Raw genomic sequence first — 21881 nt, 5'->3', positions numbered from 1 at the left:
GCTAATCTCAAGAGGGTCTACTGTGTTTCCTCAAGAAAACAACCCCCTCAAAATATTGATGGCAAACACTTAAATTAAATTGACATTTATTGAATAAACCTTTTTTCAGTTGTTTTGCAACTACTTTACAAGCTGCTAAAAGCCATCACCATGTGCTAAAGATGTGTACTGTATGATTAAATATTATTTAGCATTAGAAATGTTTTGCAAACACATGAAAGTCTTCCTTGATTTATTTCCAGCATTTCACTCACAGTGCAATACATACCTTGTGCAAGATTCTGGATAAGAATAAAGGAACACTTGCACTCAACTTTCATGTGTTCCTGTATTCGTTTCCATCTGTTTATATTTGAAATGATTAATTTCATTTTTAACCTAACAATAATTACTTTTCAGAAGTAAATTACTCCAGTAATCAACAAGTAACTATTCGTCAAAAAGACTTGGAAAGCCCTTTGCTTTAAATTCTCCAAAGCTTCTATTGGAGGATTTACGGTATATCAAGGAACATAAAACACTTTGTGTCTATTTTGGTGACATTACATGGGTGTTGCATGGACATATGTCACCCTTGACAGCTGGCCACTCATATTGCTGTTATACACCATACCTATATCACCCCAGGCTGTAATATACAACAGTACCATCTGGCCTCAAAAGCTTATACCATGTTTATGTATAGCATAAATGGGCATAACATTACTGTGAGGTACTCAATACAGGGATCACCAACAGAGTGCATTATAGGTGATTCTGCTTCATCAACTTCATGGGTATTTCTTAACCAGTGACTGAAGATATACGATTATATCATGGTGATACATACTCAAAGAAAAATGTTATTCATCATGAATATTTTTGGCTATGTTTCTTTACAGTGAAGGCACACAAATTCATGGAATATCTGCCAAACTATTTATGCTGCTTGTTTTGGTATGAACGTGAAACATTTCTCAAGAACATAACAACCGTATGGAACAGCATGGAGAAATATTAAAAAGGCTTCAAATATTTAAATTATTCATTTTACCTGTTACTGGATGATAATCACTTACCATTTGATTATCACTTGTCTTTCTTGTTTCCCACACCAGACTTACATCAATTAATGCCAGACCACTTTCCTTTCCTCTTTTACATATCTGCCAGTTATATTTTTTCAAGAATAAGACAAATAAAAAAAATAAAATAAAACATTCCCCACTCAAAAAAATAAAATCGTAATGTATTTATTGGCCAAAAATGTAAAGTTACAAGAAAAACACTTTTACTTTATATTTTTTGTAATTTGCCAAAATTAAATAACTGTAAGAATTGAACAGTAATAATACTTTGGTTTTTGTTTAGTTGTTGCTTTTTTGTTTGTTTGTTTGTTTAAACTCCTGTCTTTAGTTTTCTGAGGACAAAAATGAGTAAAACAACAAATAAAATTGGTCTGGCCTAGTAGAAACATCTGTCACTTGATTGTCTTAGTTTACCTTTTCAAAACTTTGTTTTCTGGAAATTATGTTGTATGATAAAAGGGTAAAGATTAACATATATTAAAGATAAAGTTTAAAGGTAAAGATTAAATACATGGTTAAATAATGCAAAATCTTGTCAGCTGTGAGATAAAACACTTTAATTGCCTCAAGATCAAAAGAATGCCAGGGATAATGCACAGGTGCAGCAGGACATAAAAACAACATCTTTACAAGCACCTGTCTCGATGTTTGTCAGGTAATTGAATTACCAAGGTTACTCTGAGCTAACAACGTGTGGTCAGTGTCTGGACCGACCTTACCCGGAGATCAGAGGTGTTTGTGCTGTATAGTGGATGGATCATTAGTTAGCTGACCAGCCGACAATATAGTACTGAGGGTCTATAGGCACTGTGCCTTCAAAGCATTATCATCACACTGACTACATCAGGCTTTCATAATGGGGGCAGGGGGTTTGGTAGCACATATGTTTGATATTGAAATTTGATTCTTTTGAGTTTTCAGTGGTTGTTGGTTGTGCCATCATGCTTCTATTTGAATTAGTGAGTGAGTGTGAGAAAGAGAGAGAGAGAGAGAGAGAAAGAGAGAATGAGAGAGATAGAGATGTGGGAGGGTGTGGTTTTATATCCACAGCAGTGTGATAACTCAGCTGTATTGTTTTGCAATTTGGTTTGAGGTATTAATTTCAGATATGTTTGGTTGAATGGCTTGGTCTCCGACAGAGACTTTAGAAGGCCTGACACTGATCATGTAGGATATTTACCTTGTGTGACCTCCTCTGGAGGTCTCCTCAGGCCTTCGCACAGAGAGGTATTGTATCACCATAAATAAGGTTTCATTTCAACAATATCATTTTGTAAAATAACTGGTATTTGACTTTCAGTCAGAGTAGGTGAGGATGGCTTTACTAGCAATTTCCAGCAATATCATGGCGGGGACACCAGAAATGAGTTTCACACACTGTACCCATGTGGGGAATCGAACCAGGTCTTTGGCATAAGGAGCAAATGCTTTATCCACTGATCCACTAGACTACCCCACTGCCCTGACTTTCATATTGAGTCAGTGAAACCACTGTCAAATAAGACATAAGAAGAGGAAATAAAAAACAACATTTTATCGACATGTAAATGAAATAAACAGTATTAATGTTAATATCATTGTAAAACTACATGGCACTGAAAACCTTCCTGTTTTTATAGACATTAATCCTGACAGGGGTCAGAGCTATATAATGGAAAGTTAACAAAACCCCTGCCCAAAGTACCTGGGAATGTAATGTAAACAATCTCTGCATACCTGGACAGAATAGGCTGAAGGGTGTTTGATGGGATGAGTACACAAGGTGCCACGCCCACCCACAGAGTATCACACCCACCCTGCTGGGCCTGTACCTATACAGTTAAGGGTAAACATGGAGGTTTCATTAGGTCCATAAGTTACCCAGATATCTCAATAAGAATTATCAGAGGCAGTTGGGTTACAACCTAATGGTTAAAGTATATGCTTGTTAAGCCAAAGACCAGGGGTTGATTTTTCACATGGGTACAATGCATGAAGTCTGTTTCTGGTGTCTCCAGCTGTGATATTGCAGTGTAAAACTAAACTCACTCAATAAAATCAAGAAACATACTTATCAGTTTGGGAGTACGTTTACGTTAAGCCACACCCAGTAATATTCCAGGCATATAGAGAAGGCCTGTAAATAATTGTGTCTGGACCAGACAATCCAGTGATCAACAGCATGAGCATCGATCTATATTATTGGGATACGATGACATGTGTTAACCAAATCGGTGAGTCTGACCATCCAATCCTGTTAATCATCTCTTACGACAAGCATGTGAGGGAGAAGGGTTAATGTTGCTTGCAACAGTTACATAACTGGTTAATGTGGCAGGAATGCCTGCAGGTGTCAGGTGAAGCAGGTGCCACATACATATCACTTTCAAGACACCCAGGATCAAAGGTTCCATCAGACCTAAAAACAATAGCGAAGCATACGTTTTTGGCCCAAGTGACAGCACTTTCTAAGGCTTAGTATTTTACACTGAGTGGATAAAGATTTTAAAAGTTGTTTTGTCAAAAACGTTTTGAACTGAATCCATATCAACCAGAGTATTATATCTTCATTCTGTAAGTTTAAACTCCCTGACAATGACAGCTATGTTTGTATTTGATAGTTACATGCAGTTGGAATAAAAAATATTATTTGTTCCAATAATCATTTAGAAAATGTCAGAATCCATAATTAAAATGAAATGTGGTGTTTTATAAAGATTTATAAGGATTGCATATCATACTATTTTGATATACCTGTGAAACATTGGATCTCAATTTTGTCACTCTGAAAGTTGATCAGTAAACAGTTGAAAACTGGCGGGCTGCTTCAAACTGGCAGGAACATGTCTACAATCAGCCCTCTCAACAAATCCTACTTGGAGTCTCCTGTGGTCAAAGACCATGATGGAGGAGGGGATTGCTTGCTCATCAGCATCATTGTCATCATCAAGAACATCAGCCAGGGTTCAATAAGTCATTGATGTTCTGTTGTGTCACAGTGGAAACTTATCACTCGGGTGATATCAGGATTATATCCTTCTGCATGAGAAGGAAATTTTACTTGAGGAAGGGTATAATTTGTAATGTGGATTTTCAAGTTTTGGTACATCACAGTGTCACATCACGATATCACTTGATATGAAGAATATATAAGCTTTGCTTACATACAAAATGAAGATAGTCATGTATATGGACCATTCTGTATTGAATTATCGCACAGTTTCACAATGATGTCCTTGTAAGGACAGTGATGCTGTCCTTGTATGAAATGGTTGTTGTGTGCATCAATTGAGAAAGGTCTAATTTGTGGCCGGAATGTTCAGTGAAAGAGATTCATGAAATGGATTGTTGACATTGTTGCTATGCTGATCCTTCTCTCTTGTATGAATGATGACTGGAGTTTTGACTGAGTCAAAAAGTAATCACTTGAGATTAGAATGAATCGAAAACTTATGACTGGAGGAAGGATGACAATATAAGGATGTACAACTTCTTTATTGCTATGAGAGCGCCATTTCGGTGTAGGTTCTAATACCATTATCAAGCAAGCGATGAAAAGTATGTGCATAGATTAGGATATATACAAGTTAGAGGAGATGTTTGTACAGTGCAATAGGAATCGGAAGCCAGACACTATAACAACACATGGACTTATAAAAGCATAACAAATGAAGCCTGAAAAATACACAAAGGGATAGTGAAGTCTGTGGTGTACATAAGCAGGGTATATGAGGATGTATATAGAAGGGGGATTATCACTGATGAGGATCTATGATGAGTTGGTAGAAGGCTGGATGTATGTGATAGCCTTGGTCATGGTTGAATGATGTCTGGAGTCTTCTTTCCTTACTGACCCAACTTCTAAATGCATCTCAAAGAAGTGGTGAATGGTGATTGAGATGAATTGAAAAGTTATGACTGGAGATTGGAATGAATTGAAAAGTTGTGACTGGAGATTGGGATGAATCTAAAAGTTGTGACTGGAGATTGGGATGAATCTAAAAGTTATGACTACAGATTTGAATGAATCGAAAAGTTACATGCATATGAAAGTAAGTATTGCTATTGCTGCTATTGCTACTATTGCTATTGCTATTGCTATTGCTATTGCTATTGCTATTGCTATTGCAGCTGCTATTCCTGCTGTGGTATGTAGTATGGTTGGGGTCATGGGGAGGGGTGGTCTAACTCCATTATCCTTCTCAGATCCAATGCAGGACCTAGAGTTAGCCAAAGCAGCACTGAATTGGATTTTATCTTTACATGTTTTTTCATACACACAACTAAACTTATTTCATACTAAGTATAACCCAAAACCTTGCCTTCATGGAAACTAATGTTAAAGTTGATAACAAACCATATAGAAATGTCTTTTGGTACCATATATTGGAATTGAACACATTAGCAAATTTACATTTGACAAAAACCATTTTCCTCTAAACAATATATTGACTATGGCTAAATTAGTATAACAGAGCATAATTGTGGAACTGTCAGAGCATGGGTTGGACCAGGAATTTTTCAGAGGTATTGAAGATATATTTGTTAAAGAGAAAAGTTTTGTTAAAGAGAAATCTTGAATGATAAATGGAGAATCTTTAGTAGGGTTTGCTGAAACACTAGGGTCAAATATTGGCCTCTGAGATTCTCAAGAACAATGTCAATCAATGTCAATCATTATCACATCATTATCGACATCTTCCACAAAGTAAATCTCAATCCTCACTGGCTTAGGACCTTGCCGATTTCACTGCACGTCCCAGCATGCAGATGGTCACTACAGTACAGTCTCATCAGTCACAGCAGTTGACAGGGAAATAGCATGCTAATTGACCAATCACTGTCTGTCATTCATGCTGTATTGATTAGTAGTACCACACAGTAAACACATTAACAAAGACTGGTCCAGCAGATCTGATAACACTTCCATCACAGACGTCAGAAATAAATTGTACAAATTAACTATTTAATTACTATATGATGTTGTGATGTTTGTGTGTTTTCTTGCGTGTTGGCATTATTCCAGCTATATGACGGAAGAATGTATATTTTTCAACCTGAATCAGACAATCCAGTGACTCATGTTGTGAGCAGTGATCCTTGACTTTTGTGTATGACATTTTTGGAATGGGCAAAATTAAGTCACGAAGCCTTACCACACAGCTTCTTAAAGCCACAGTTTACAACAAGTTTTCACTGTCTCATATCATTAATTACATATGTAGGTTTACTTTTAGCAGAGGACATAACATGTATCTGAGTCAGGTCCCCTTGTACATGAACAAGTGATCTCAGAGGTCAGCCTGACCACAAGTGAAAATAAAAACCAACTCACTGGAATGTAGCTAGTAAACTCTGTAGCCTAACCAGTTAGTGAATGTTAAGTGGTGACTGGTTCCTTGTTATATACATCTCAGTCAACCTCAATCTCCAGTGAGTGAAATTTCAATCTGAGTCATATACTGAGTGAGTGAGTGAGTGAGTGAGTGAGTGAGTGGGTGAGTGGGTGAGTGAGTGAGTGAGTGAGTGAGTGAGTGAGTGAGTGAGGTTGGTTTAACACTGCTTTTAGCAATATTTGAACAATATTATTAGGGTAGAGAAAATAAAAAATGTTCTTCACATAATTGGTACCCATGTTGGGAGCATGTATTTTTAGTGTAAACAGCAAACCAGATGCATAGACAACAATCGGTCATTACGATAAGCAAGACCATAAATTGTATACATGTAAAAAAGGAGCATTCTAAACATTCTGATGTAGTCCCAAACATCTATATTAAACTGAAGCAGTCTTTTCAGTATACTGTGATATCTAACTGTACTGATGTAATCGTATGAAGGTCTTACCATTATCGTCAAACCCCAGCTGTCTCCGCCATAGTTCTTGGCGTGACGGTGATGGAACAGGTTTGTTGCCAACAAGACGTGGGCTGTATGTCATCGGAGTGCGGAACACAGGTTCCTGCTTCTATTAAGAGAACAAAAGTTGAGATTAATTTGTGAAGAGTGAATGTCATTTGAACATGAACAGTATGTCCCTTCAACACAGTTGGAACTGAACTAGGGGTAAGTCCCTACATGAACACTTTGAGAAGGGATCACCTACAAAGGTGACTTGCCTTTATCATGTTTGTTCTGTCCCCATGTAAAATCAAAACTGTTGTAAACTATTTCAAACTGAAGTGCCATAAAATGTTTCCTTTCTATCGGTTAAAACTAAAGGAGTTATCTGCCTTCTAATATGGAATAAGACAAGTGTTATCACAGAATGAGGAACATACATTCAATAAGTGGAATTTGAAAATAATATGTCACTCATATTTTTAAATTTTATGTCAAAAAATGAATTCATTTCTTAGTGTCCTTATTATTTTCAAAAGTGACATATTGGATAAGGTTGTGAGGTGGACTGCCATGGAGAGGGCTCCACAGAGTATGGATGCTATTCATTACATAAATAGCTTTGTCCAAACCTACTGACCTACATGTACGCTCAGTGATTCCATATGCATATAAACCAAAAGTGTGCTTCTCACTATATATTAGGTCATCTCTTGTTTTCCCACAATAACCGCATTTGAGGTTTTTGTTTTGGAGGGACAGGTGTTACTTTTTGTTACTAAGACCGCTTCCCAGGGTTTACTTTTCCTAACTTTATATGAACATCAACATTCAAATGATACATGAGTGTTTGAAATCAACTGAAAAATATCTTTCAAGATTAAACTCACAATACAAAGACTTTAAGAAGAGGGATTGGAAACACAATTCTCTCATCCATAGGCAGACGCTTTACCACACGGCCAGCAGGCCGACAAAGGTACTGAGGTTAAATTATCTACTTATAGCCACTATCATTAAATTGATTTTACGCGCACTTCAGTTATTGTTATGTAGCTTCATTAATGATCATCTACATTGTGATTACCCATCATCGACGGTATATATGTTAGAGAACACACTTCTCCTCGGTTTTGGTAGACAATGTAATGCCATCGGGGTTGGGAAATCCCTCCGCTCCGCCCCTTGGGATTTCCCTCCCCCTCCGGTTTTACATTGTCTAACCAGACCGAGGAGAAGTGTTTTCTCCTATACTTATAAGACAAAGCATCCCCTGAAACATATTGAGATAACAACCAGGTGTATATTCTGAATATTCAGAACAGTAATCAAAGAAATCATGTAAGTTGGTGCACTTATAGGAAAGGAATTTTTTTTAAAATTCTTGTTTGTTGATTTAGTTTGGACAATCCAGCGATGAACACCATGAACATCGACCTATGCAGTTGGGATACAATGAAATGTGTCAACCAAGTCAGCGAGGCTGACCACCCAATCCTGCTAGTTGCCTGATATGACAAGTATGAGTTGCAGAAAAACAATTCAAACCAGATCTTTACTGGTTACTGGTACTTTATCCGTGAGAGACCCAGTCAGGTGACCATCATAACATTTACTTGATGACATATCAGATTTATCCACTCTAATATCTGATGACAGACTCATTCAGATCTATCATCTGTATGTTCTTTTACTCGCTGCAGGTACCAGTATAAGTATAGTTCCCTGTCTCTCCCGGCGCCTGGAACAAGTCACTTCTCATTTCAGGCAATCAAATAATGGTATCCTATTTGTCTGTGGACAACTAGATAATTTCCACTTATGGTCTCAAACTGCAAATAAACTTGGATTTCATTTAATATCTGCTCATAATGTAGCTATTACATTTCACTATAACAGTAATTCAGAGTTATCGTTCTTTGAACTTTATAACTCTTCGATAAATAGTCCAGTAAACATTAACATCAAACATTGTGTCATAAAAACAGGACAAGTGGAAAATTAGTCAGGACAAGTGACTTTCTTGAAGTCACTTGCCCTGTGGCAAGTCACTTTTAAAAAAGAATTTGAACCCGTTGAACTATATTCAACCTAAAGGCACTGGTTCACCACTAATGTTGGAAACAGCTGTCATGGTTATTTACCTTCATTTTGGGTGTGCTGGACAACATGTTTGTTGAGTAATATCACAGACAGTCTTGGGGAATCACAGACAGCCACACATTGACAGAAAGACTGGTAGTGGGCAGTGGATGGTTATCACAGCTTCACTGAAAGCACAAAACAATGTTGCATTCAGTACTTGTTTTTGTTTGCTTATCGTTTCACAACAGTCAGTAATATTCCAGATTTATACTGCCACTCTGTCAAAAACAAGTTGAGATTTGATGGTCAGAGCAAATAGTAGGAATAACTGACAGCCAAGGGGACACTATTCTGCAGATAGGTGTAACATCCTTAGCAGTTTTGCCATCCAAAATGATATCCAATATATACCATCTCTAAGTCTGACTAGTTTATGATAAATGCTAGGACTGAAATCCTTGCATTAAATGTTCCTCAAATAATCCAGGACTCGATGTAAGTGATGTTAACCTACATGCACCAGTTGCAACCTTAGACAGAAAGCAAGTTGCACCAGTCAAATTCCAGTTGCACTGCTTTTACTGCTACCATGTGCTACAGGTAATGAAATGAATATGCTATTGAATTATTTAGACATTTTATTAAGAATTTCATCCACTCAAAAACTGATTTGCACATAGTGCAAGATCAATAACTAGCTTGCATTTTCACAATATTAGGTTGCACCAGTGCAAGTAACAAAACATCCTGTTATCTGAGTTAAGAGTTTAAATCACATCGACAGTATTTCAGCCCTATCATGACTGAAACAAGCAATACATTCATAATAAATAATGTTCAATAATTATCAATTCCCTGTCAGTGAAGGACAGTAAAACAACTTGCAGATCACAGAAAATTTATAAAAACTAGTATGAAAATCTAAAATAAAATTACTACAGAAGACAATACAATATAAAAAAAGGCTATAAATGTTTTGGATGGGAACTAATTCTTGTACATGATGTAAGTGTGTAATAAAACATATTGTGGGAGTGTTTTCTTTGCTCGACCTTTCCCTTGTTGAGTTGATGTCATGAAAATATTCTGCCGACTATGCACAGAGCACAGTTAACGCCATACAAAACTAATGTATTCCAGCAACTGTTTTCACCTAAGAAATGCTGTACATTGATATTTATAATTTCATATGTTTTAAAAATATTAAGCATTCAATAAATAGAGAGCATACATATATATAAAAAGCAGCATCTCAGGTTGTTGAGTGAACGAGATAAAATTTAATGTCACATAGGCAAAACTACAGCACATTATGTCAAGACACATTTATACATAAATAGCTCATTTCCATGAACTGTATAAAAGCAATGCTAAAATAACTAGATTAAATTGGCAAAAGACTGAAAGGTTGTCATGACTGAGATCTAAAACCTGCATCAGTAAAGATATCAAATCTCAAATATACTTCCATTTAAAAGTTTAGACTCACTAAATGTTATTTGTATGTGTGTGTGTGTCTATATATATATATATATAACCTTCAGGGTACTGGCTGCAAACTTTATGCAGATCACTTGCACAAGGATCATGCATCAAATTGCTGAAAAGCAAGTGCAAATATGATGCATGTGAACACCTGCGTTTGGATAAGAATTTGCCAACTTTCACTGATTTTTATCATTTACTGAACTCATGATAATCTTCTCAATGTTACAAACTTTTTTTACAATATCAGTTCATGTGTAAACAGTACCTTTTGACAGTATGGAATATTTTTCAAGATTTAGTTTAGAACAGTTGCCTAAAGTAAGTGGCTATATTTACACTCGCAAGTCTAAAATTTGATGGGAAGTATATATAGTTTGACCATGGTATCTCAATAACATTTTCCCCCACCAAACACATACCAGCTTGTCTTGTTCTATTCAGGTTCCTGTGTCTTCATGGCTCTGAAAAACAATAAGACTAACATGTAACTCAAATGTTTCTGTTCATTATAATCACATCAACAATGCAGGCTGTAAGTAAGAAACTCTAAACACCCTGTAACAGGAGCTACTCAAAATCACCTTGTGTTTATACTCCAAGCCATGTCATTTTAAACATTTTGAGTCAACAATAAACAGTAACACTAACAAAAGGATCAGATGTGACCACGTAAAGCTGACAGTTAACCTCAGTCCTTTCTGTAGGACTCACAGCAGTCTACAAGCTACACAGGGTAATGACAGACTGAGCACAACTCAAAGCAACCCTGATTTCTACTCAGGAGCAGATGCATCTGACACAAATGATCAATGGGATCTACAATTGATACGCAAAAGGAGTGAGTCAGTGAGTATACTTTTACGCCACTTTTTTAGCAATATTCCAGCAATATCACGGCGGGGACACCAGAAAATGGGCTTCACACACTGTACCCATATGGGGAATCGAACCCGGGTCTTCAGTGTGACGAGAGTACGCTTTAACCACTAGGCTACCCCATCGCCCTGATACACAAAAGGAAGCAAGGTTTATGGATGTTCACTACGGAACACTTTCACTGTGAGGAACATAACATTTCAAAGTATATCCATACTTTTTGTTGAACTTCATAATAAAGACGTTGATATCAATAAAACTTCCTCACACTAGTAATGTAAGAATGCTTGAAAAAGCATCAAGAATTTATGTTTGAATATACAATGTGTGAAAGCATTCAAATGTAACATGTAAGGTTTCGGACTTTACTTTCAAAGTAAAGTACAAATTCCAGTACTTTCACTGGGTTGAGTGAAATCCAGGATGTGAACAAACACTCACAGTCAGGCACCTAATCTAACACTTTACTGAGAAAGTGTAATCCCAAACAAAATATATGTTAAGTTTGTGTGTCTGTTCAGTGGGGTACTTCTGGTATGGAAGCACCCATAAAATCTCTAATACAGCAATCAATAAGTGCACACCACTGTGGGTCTGTTTATGACTGGTAGCTGTATTTGCTACAGATTCAGCCCATATTTTTACAAGCTAGACAAATTTTTTAGGGGCCAAAATAGAAAATAAAACACATATTCAAGCCTCTGGTAACATTGAAAAAATAACATGATCAAAAAATATTTTTTTCTGCTAATGAAAGAATACAATTTTTTTATTTTTGTCACTCAAAAGTGAAAGTTGAGGCAGTCAGGCTGACACTGTTATTTTACAGCCAACATGGCTTCAGTGGAATAAAATCAGCAGAAAGCTGACAACATACATTGACATTACAGTATAGTCTATACATATATAGTATGGTCTATAGTTCAGAGTTTATATTGCTTGAAAACAGTCAAATTTTGAAAGCATTATAACTTCTCTACATGGCATTCAGAAACTTGTATGATGAAGAGCAACCATTTGTTTTGAAAGATTGAAATCTTTCGTCACATATGTGACATTTCGGTGTAGATGCTGATGCCGTTGTCTTGATAAAAGACAAAATCACGATTGTATTGCAACAGAGATGCATAAAACATTATTACTCTGAGCATTATCATGATTTTGCAATCATAGTTTTTTCCACTGTAATCAAGTCAGGATTATTCTTATTTTGGTGTGTTGTTGAGCCAGTATTTATTCAAAACATGGTCATCCATGGATTTATGGCATGTCAACACAATGGTACTCTTTGTCATGATCCATTATGTTCTAGTTAATATCACAACACAGCACATGAGACTTCACGTTTCATGTTAGTATTGTTTCCTCATGATCAGATTAAGGGAACATGGATAAGACAGAGCTCCAACCAAAAGATACTGTGATAGTAACATTAAGTCTACAATATGAGTGAGTTTATTTTTATGCTGCTTTTAACAATATTAGAGCAATATCATGGTGGAGTGACACCAGAATTGGGCTCCACACATTGTACCCCTGTGGGGAATCAAACTTCTGCCTTCAGCACAATGAGCCGACTAATTAAGCACCAGGCTACCCCAACAACACCCAGCTGGCAATCTCCAACATGATCACTGAAATATATTACCAAGTATTTTTGACACCATGCTGCAAAATCTCATAAAACACATCTAAAGTTAACTTTTTTTATGCCATTAAAGAATTTTAAACCTCACTACTTTTATACATTGACACAGTATATACTTATGCGATTTGGTAAGCTGTGGTCTGATTGGTCAATCTCGGAGGTTACCTTATTACCTTGTTACACCCAGTGTAGACGTGTAATGAATAACAGTGGGCTAAGTTTACTTAGACTGGCTAACATGCCTGTAAGTAATCAACTCTGGACCAGACAATCCAGTGATCAACATCACTGAGATAAGATGATGTGATGTATGTTAACCAAGTCAGACAGTCTGACCACCGAATCTGATGCCAGTTGCTTCCTACAAGCAAGGTTTGCTGAAGACAATTCTAACCCAGATCTTCATGGGACTGTCCTTAGGTTATTACCATTACATTAACCTGTCTGATAAGAGTGATATTGTTCTAGGACATATGTGTCCTGCCAGACAGAGTATCATCGCATATATACATATATATAAAAACATATGAAATACACCCAGCTCCACCCCATATCTCATTCACACAAGAACTGTAATACTGGAAGTCAAACTAACTTCTAAAAGTTTACCATCTTGTAAGCATGTTAAGTGATAATGGCTGACCAGAAATGTAGTTACGTAACATACATCTGTTACAGCATTTGAAATACCTGTCTGCCCAACCACCCAGGTAGGGTTACTTTCAACACACACTGCCAAATTCTCAATTCACCTGCCAGACTGCAGGGTTACAATTTAGACATGCAGGATGGAGACATTTTGTGGGCAGGTAGGTTTTGGTCAGGGCTGGCAAGTTTTACAGCCAATTTTTGTGAGCTTCATATCCTGTTGTTACCTAAAGGCATCATAATGTCACACAAATACAAACATTAGACTTTACACTGTGTTACATCATAACAAACATACTAGACTTTACACAGTGACACATCATAACAAACAGTAGACTTTACACTGTTTCACATCATAACAAACAGTAGGCTTTACACTGTGTCACATCATAACAAACAGTAGACTTTACACTGTGTTACATCATAACTAACAGTAGACTTTACACTGTGACACATCGTAACAAACAGTAGACTTTACACTGTTTCACATCATAAGAAACAGTAGACTTTACACTGTTTCACATCATAAGAAACAGTAAACTTTACACTGTGTCAGATCATAACAAACAGTAGACTTTACACTGTGTCAGATCATAACAAACAGTAGACTTTACACTGTTACATCATAACAAACAGCAGACTTTACACTGTGTCACATCATAACAAACAGTAGACTTTACACTGTGTCACATCATAACGAACAGAAGACTTTACACTGTTTCACATCATAAGAAACAGTAGACTTTACACTGTGTCACATCATAACAAACAGTAGACTTTACACTGTTTCACATCATAACAAACAGTAGGCTTTACACTGTGTCACATCATAACAAACAGTAGACTTTACACTGTTACATCATAACAAACAGTAGACTTTACACTGTGACACATCGTAACAAACAGTAGACTTTACACTGTTTCACATCATAACAAACAGTAGGCTTTACACTGTGTCACATCATAACAAACAGTAGACTTTACACTGTTTCACATCATAAGAAACAGTAAACTTTACACTGTGTCAGATCATAACAAACAGTAGACTTTACACTGTGTTACATCATAACAAACAGCAGACTTTACACTGTGTCACATCATAACAAACAGTAGACTTTACACTGTGTCACATCATAACGAACAGAAGACTTTACACTGTTTCACATCATAAGAAACAGTAGACTTTACACTGTGTCACATCATAACAAACAGTAGACTTTACACTGAGTCACATCATAAGAAACAGTAGGCTTTACACTGTGTCACATCATAACAAACAGTAGACTTTACACTGTGTTACATCATAACTAACAGTAGACTTTACACTGTGACACATCGTAACAAACAGTAGACTTTACACTGTTTCACATCATAACAAACAGTAGGCTTTACACTGTGTCACATCATAACAAACAGTAGACTTTACACTGTTTCACATCATAAGAAACAGTAAACTTTACACTGTGTCAGATCATAACAAACAGTAGACTTTACACTGTGTTACATCATAACAAACAGCAGACTTTACACTGTGTCACATCATAACAAACAGTAGACTTTACACTGTGTCACATCATAACGAACAGAAGACTTTACACTGTTTCACATCAAATATGTGAGCTTCATATCCTGTTGTTACCTAAAGGCATCATAATGTCACACAAATACAAACATTAGACTTTACACTGTGTTACATCATAACAAACATACTAGACTTTACACAGTGACACATCATAACAAACAGTAGACTTTACACTGTGTCACATCATAACAAACAGTAGGCTTTACACTGTGTCACATCATAACAAACAGTAGACTTTACACTGAGTCACATCATAAGAAACAGTAAACTTTACACTGTAAGAGTAATGGGAACCATACTACCTCTGTTAATACATGATTATTTTCAAAATATTACATGCTTGAAATTTAAACATGATAGATTCTAGAACCCTTGGCTCATAAAAAATTCTTCAACATTTGTTATAAAACTGGTAATGTCAGAAAAATGAACCAGCCTTAAAAATGTCCAAACCCCATTTGTCATCTAGTTTCATCTACTTACCCACCTGGAAGTCCTTGGTGTACAGGTTAATGTCACAGGCACCCTGATCTTCACTATCCTACATTCCAAACAAGTTAAAATCAATCGATATAACAGCTGGGAACATACCCATATATATCCCAAGTTAATGTTAAGCCTGTGAACACACAGAAAGACTAACCCAAGTCATAAACAAATATGTTAGCATGTATAGAAGCCCATTCAGCTGATCGGACAGGTTTTAAGTGCCCACCAATGTTTATACACAGTGTTATTTATCAAGCTACACTTGCTGAGTGCTCACCTGAAGCTTGATTTGAACTTATTTGATCAGAATGATAATTGCTTTTGGGAATGTAAGAAGCATGTTAGCAGCTTGACATGAACACAATGAAATTTCAGACATTCAGTGATAAATCCTATTGTGCACTCTGAAAAATGTTGATTCTTTGGAGTAGAACCAAAAGGAACATTTAGTTGCTTTTGCATAGTTTTCTATCGTTAAACGAAGCTTAATTTTGGACGAAATATTCTGTGATGAAAGGCGCTAAAATTTGGGCTTCTACATGCAGTTTCAGTATTAATGTATGTTTTGTGCATGATGTTGTTTCAACTGTATTTCAGCATGTTTAGTTCAACAATGAACTCTGCCTTGTACATGAATTGTATCATGATGTGCAAAGTCAGAATTGTTGAACAGGGTTTTAGCAACTTTTGTCATGAAGTGCAAATGTGCATCCAGTATAGCCCTTGTCCTGAACACTGCTGAAGGGAGCACAATATTCTGCACTGTACCGACTACACATCTATTTGATAAGTGTTTGTTGGTTTCATTCAGAGCAGTTAGGTACTAGTGCCTACATTATAATAAAGTTAATATCACTAAATAAAACATACTTTTAAATTGCAGGAACTGAACCTGATTTTCTTTTTCCTTTCAAAAAAATATTCCCAAATATTGGTGGAGCTTGTATTTTTTTAATAAACCAATTATATGGTGAATAAATGCAATTCAATATGGCAGTATGGTATTGATTTCAGCTACATCTAACTCTGTAACTAATTTGGTTTGCGACAGACAAAATCAGTGGTTGATAAAATCAGCAGTTAATAATTAAATTCTGATTACTATTTGTTAGTGTTACTGTGACACTAGTACTATCCACATCAACATTGTAAATTTTTGGTTTACCACTATCAGAATTGCAATTGGAGGTTGTACGAACCTGAACACATATCTTTTTCTAACAAATGTTTGATGTCATAAATTTAACATGCTTTAACATGTTAATGGCACCAACTTCATTTAAAATTGCAGATTTTTTTCTTCAAGCAATACTTCAAAATACAAATTATCAAAGCAGCTACTTACGTAAAGGCAAGATAAGGTTTCAACCAGTAGGAGGACAAGAAATCAATTGTCTCTGAAGGAGGTTTGTGTGAACAGGAGTGCTGTAACTCGATCAACTTTACTATGTGTTTAAACAGAGGTTGTATACAGTCTGTTATGACATGCCCACTGGTCTACCGTGGCAGGTAGATATACCATTGTATACACATGTAACATGATAGCTCTGTGTCTGTGTGGGTTGGGTGACATAGGCAGTGATCCTGTAAGGTCATTGGTACCATGGGTGTCATGCTGATTGCTATTCCATAGAGAGATTATATTAAACTGTCATAGTCAGGGGTAGAAATAACCCATTGCCCGATGTCCCAGTCCGCTGTTTTTTCTCTCGGGCAAGCTAATATGTATATCACGCTGTAACAGTGTCCAGTGGACTTTCAATTCTTAATTATGTTGTTCATTTAAATAATCAACAAGAAATCGACTAGCATAGTGGAAAACTTAACAGGGCAGGTGAGGGTAGTGTAGTGGTTAAAGAGTTTGCTTGTCAAGCCAAAGACCTGGGTTGGATTCGTCACATGGGTAAAATTGCTGTGATATTGCTAGAATATTGCGAAAAAGTGGTGTAAAATTAGACTAGCTCACTTAACATAAGTTATATTTGGGATTACACTTTTTTTTCTGTAAACTACAGATTCTGGTACTTTTGTTGGGTTGAATCTCCCTACCCTCCAGCTTACAAAGTCAGCCATCTAACACGCTCAGCTACCACGAGTTTCACAAAAATGGAAGTCTGAAAACTGACAGTCTTGACTGTAGACTTTGTGTATCCCTCTAATAACTGTAAAACTGCACAGCTCCAAAAGCTGAAAGCTATGATTACACAATGCCATTGTCAGTGTAACATATGTTATATTTGGGATTACAGATTCTAGTACTTTTGTGGATTTGAGCCCTATCCTTGATTTGAATCCACACACGTTTGTTAATGTTAAGCAATATTGCAGTCTGTAAATAATAAAGCGTGCCCCAGACAATCCACTCATTGACAGTGACACTATGAGCTTTAATCAAAATCTGGGATATAACAAAGCTATATATGCTGCTGTAAGCATTAGCTAGACTTCAGGTAGACATTTGTTGTGGAAGCAGCCTTCCCTGATCTAAATACCATTACCAAAGATCACCCATAATGTACAATAGTGTCCATCAGATACCCATAATGTACAATAGTGTCCATCAGATACCCATAGTGTACAATAGTGTCAATCAGATACCCATAATGTACAATAGTGTCCATCAGATACCCATAATGTACAACAGCATCCATCAGATACCCATAATGTACAATAGTGTCCATCAGATACCCATAGTGTACAATAGCATCCATCAGATACCCATAATGTACAATGTAAATCAACCAGTAAGTATGCTATATGTAGTTGTAGGACATTGCCGTGATGTGTCAGCAACTATGACTATTTACTTAGCTTTCTTATGCTTTGGATTGGGTGGATTTGGACAGACAGACAGACAGAGAGACAGGCAAGAGAGAGAGACAGACAGATACAGGCAAGAGAGAGAGACACAGAGACAGGCGAGAGAGACAGGCAACAGAGACAGACAGGCAACAGAGACAGACAGACACAGAGAGACAGACAGACAGAGAGACAGACAGATAGATATCATAGATATCATCACCCCCCTACTGCAGTTATCATAAATTATGAACAGTCTAAAATTCAGTTGATTGAAGTGGAAACCACAACACACATACATGATAAACAGTACCTGAACATTTCATCACAATCAACTCTTGGAAGGTATTCCTACTCTTTTCTGTCTCAATTGTATCCCAATGTTTGTCACAGTTTTACTCTGTTTATTCACAGATAAACATTAAAATGGAGCAACTGTTTATTTTCACCTTGAAATCACACATGGCATGAACACTGAGATGATATAAAGACTGGTCTTACCAGTAAACATGTCTACATGGTGCATACTGAAATCTTGTTGACAAACAAACATTCAGCTAAAGACAAACATAGTTTATTATACCCAGAGAGATTCAATCACGAAGCGCTCATAAAATGCTGATCTGCGAAAATGAAACCTCGCACTGAACACGCTGAGGATGCCTTAGATGGTGCATTTCGTAACATAAACAAATGTCATCTGATAATACAGACGTGTGTAAATGAAAGACGAACAAGAATAATTTCTGTTAACTTAACGATATAGCACGTACATTACCTGCATAAAACAACGATAGTTTGGTAGTGGCACGTTTGCTGTCTCTACATTTGTTGACCACACAGAACAGAGAGGATGTTGGCTTCGCAGCTTTCAAATATTGTTTATTCAGACTTCTCATCATACATCATACATCATACATTACGGAGAGAGTGCAACAACAGAACACACATCGTCATTATCAAAATCCGTGCAATAAGCGTGCTATATACACGTAAATATAGGGAATATTCACCTACCTGGTTCAAACTTTCCCGTACTTTTAGCTGAATGGGTAGCCTGTTGTGACGTCACATGCATGTTTACATCAAGGCTATAAATAGAACGTCGTCCCTCCTTGTCGTAGATTTGAATTCTACTCCTTAATGGCTGTCGTCATTTGAAGTTAATGGTTGCACCTGAAGTAGGAATGTTATTTAATCAATGTGAGCATAACTGTAAACATTTCCACCTCAGAAAATGAACAATATCTTCTGAAAACCTTAACGCCATTACCTTCGTGGATAAACAAGGGAGGTAACTCCACAACGCTTATTTGCACGAACAATCACGCTGCACTGCTGGACACCACGCACTGTCTGCTGAGTTAAGGCTAAAATGTCACTTGACTAAAACGTCACCTGGCGAAAACGTTACCATACGGACAAAACAGAACTTCGACTTGGCTTCAAATCTTAAAGCTAAAAAATAACTAATTAAAATCTTATGTCGAAAACTAGTTTGTCATTATCTGACATTCGGATTGCAAGATATTTAAATACGTCTACTCTGCCGACAGTGACTGGAAAGAACTGGAATGCTGTCGGAATGAAAATTCAAGGAGATTCCTGGAAATTCTAACACTTCCCACTGCATTCCAAATGCATTCCAACTATTCGGTTCAATTCAGCTAGTTTTAATATGCACTGAACCAGCTAGTTTTAATATGCACTGAACGAGGATAACGTCATTATCACTTTATCGTCATGACTAACACGACCGACATTATGGCTACACTTAACATGGCCAAGATAGCGACATTATGGGTATATTTAACATGGTCTAGATAGCGATATTATGGCTACATTTAACACGGCCAAGATAGCGACATTATGGCTACATTTGACACGAACAAGATAGCGACATTATGGCTACATTTGACACGAACAAGATAGCGACATTATGGCAACATTTAACACGGCCAAGATAGCGACATTATGGCTACATTTGACACGAACAAGATAGCGACATTATGGCAACATTTAACACGGTCAAGATAGCGACATTATGGCTACATTTAACACGGTCAAGATAGCGACATTATGGCTACATTTAACACGGCTAACATAGCGACATTATGGCAACATTTGACTTTGACAAGATAGCGACATTGTGGCTACATTTGGCACGGACAAGATAGCGACATTATGGCTACATTTAACACGAACAAGATAGCGACATTATGGCAACATTTAACACAGCTAAGATAGCGACATTATGGCTACATTTAACACGAACAAGATAGCGACATTATGGCAACATGTAACACAGCTAAGATAGCGACATTATGGCTACATTTAACACGAACAAGATAGCGACATTATGGCAACATTTAACACAGCTAAGATAGCGACATTATGGCTACATTTAACACGAACAAGATAGCGACATTGTGGCAACATTTAACATAGCTAAGATAGCGACATTATGGCTACATTTAACACGAACACGATAGCGACATTATGGCAACATTTAACACAGCTAAGATAGCGACATTATGGCTACATTTAACACGAACAAGATAGCGACATTATGGCAACATTTAACACAGCTAAGATAGCGACATTATGGCTACATTTAACACGGCTAAGATAGCGACATTATGGCTACATTTGGCACGGACAAGATAGCGACATTATGGATAAATTTAACACGACCAAGATAGCGACATTATGGCTACATTTAACATGGTCAAGATAGCGACATTATGGCAACATTTAACATGGTCAAGATAGCGATATTATGGCTAAATTTAACACGGCCAAGATAGCGACATTATGGCTCTATTTAACATGGTCAAGATAGCGACATCGTGGCTATATTTAACATGGCCATGATAGCGATATGACAACATTGAACACAAACCAAGATAGCGACATTATGACAACATTTAACACAGCTAAGATAGCGACATTTTGATCCATAACACGACCAAGATAGCGATATTATGGCTATATTTGGCACGGACAAGATAGCGACATTATGGATAAATTTAACACGACCAAGATAGCGACATTATGGGTATATTTAACATGGTCAAGATAGCGACATTATGGCAACATTTAACATGGTCAAGATAGCGATATTATGGCTAAATTTAACACGACCAAGATAGCGACATTATGGCTAAATTTAACACGGACAAGATAGCGACATTATGGCTACATTTGACACGGACAAGATAGCGACATTATGGATACATTTAACACGGTCAAGATAGCGACATTATGGATAAATTTAACACGACCAAGATAGCGACATTATGGCTACATTTAACATGGTCAAGATAGCGACATTATGGCAACATTTAACATGGTCAAGATAGCGATATTATGGCTAAAT

General features: G+C 36.8%; 1 protein-coding gene across 2 annotated transcripts in view; it reads right to left on the bottom strand.

Annotated features, from left to right (window-relative positions):
• LOC137258330 (kinesin-like protein KIFC3) overlaps positions 1 to 19678 on the bottom strand; it is a 76830-nt gene extending 57152 nt beyond the window's left edge. Inside the window, exons 1-4 of one of the 2 annotated variants that reach the window (XM_067795966.1) lie at positions 19520 to 19678; positions 10880 to 10921; positions 9032 to 9157; positions 6894 to 7014 (exon numbers count right to left, since the gene is read on the bottom strand). In XM_067795966.1, the coding sequence (XP_067652067.1) occupies positions 6894 to 7014; positions 9032 to 9058 (148 nt within the window). In that variant the 5' untranslated portion in view covers positions 9059 to 9157; positions 10880 to 10921; positions 19520 to 19678. The remainder of the gene's footprint in view (positions 1 to 6893; positions 7015 to 9031; positions 9158 to 10879; positions 10922 to 19519) is intronic. The other variant, XM_067795968.1, reaches the window with a different exon arrangement.
• Positions 19679 to 21881: the final 2203 nt, after the last annotated feature.

This window comes from Haliotis asinina, chromosome 12 (genome assembly GCF_037392515.1).
Source record: "Haliotis asinina isolate JCU_RB_2024 chromosome 12, JCU_Hal_asi_v2, whole genome shotgun sequence".
In the NCBI taxonomy this organism is placed as follows: Eukaryota; Metazoa; Mollusca; class Gastropoda; order Lepetellida; family Haliotidae; genus Haliotis; species Haliotis asinina.
This window is presented reverse-complemented; position numbering and strand designations above follow the sequence as displayed.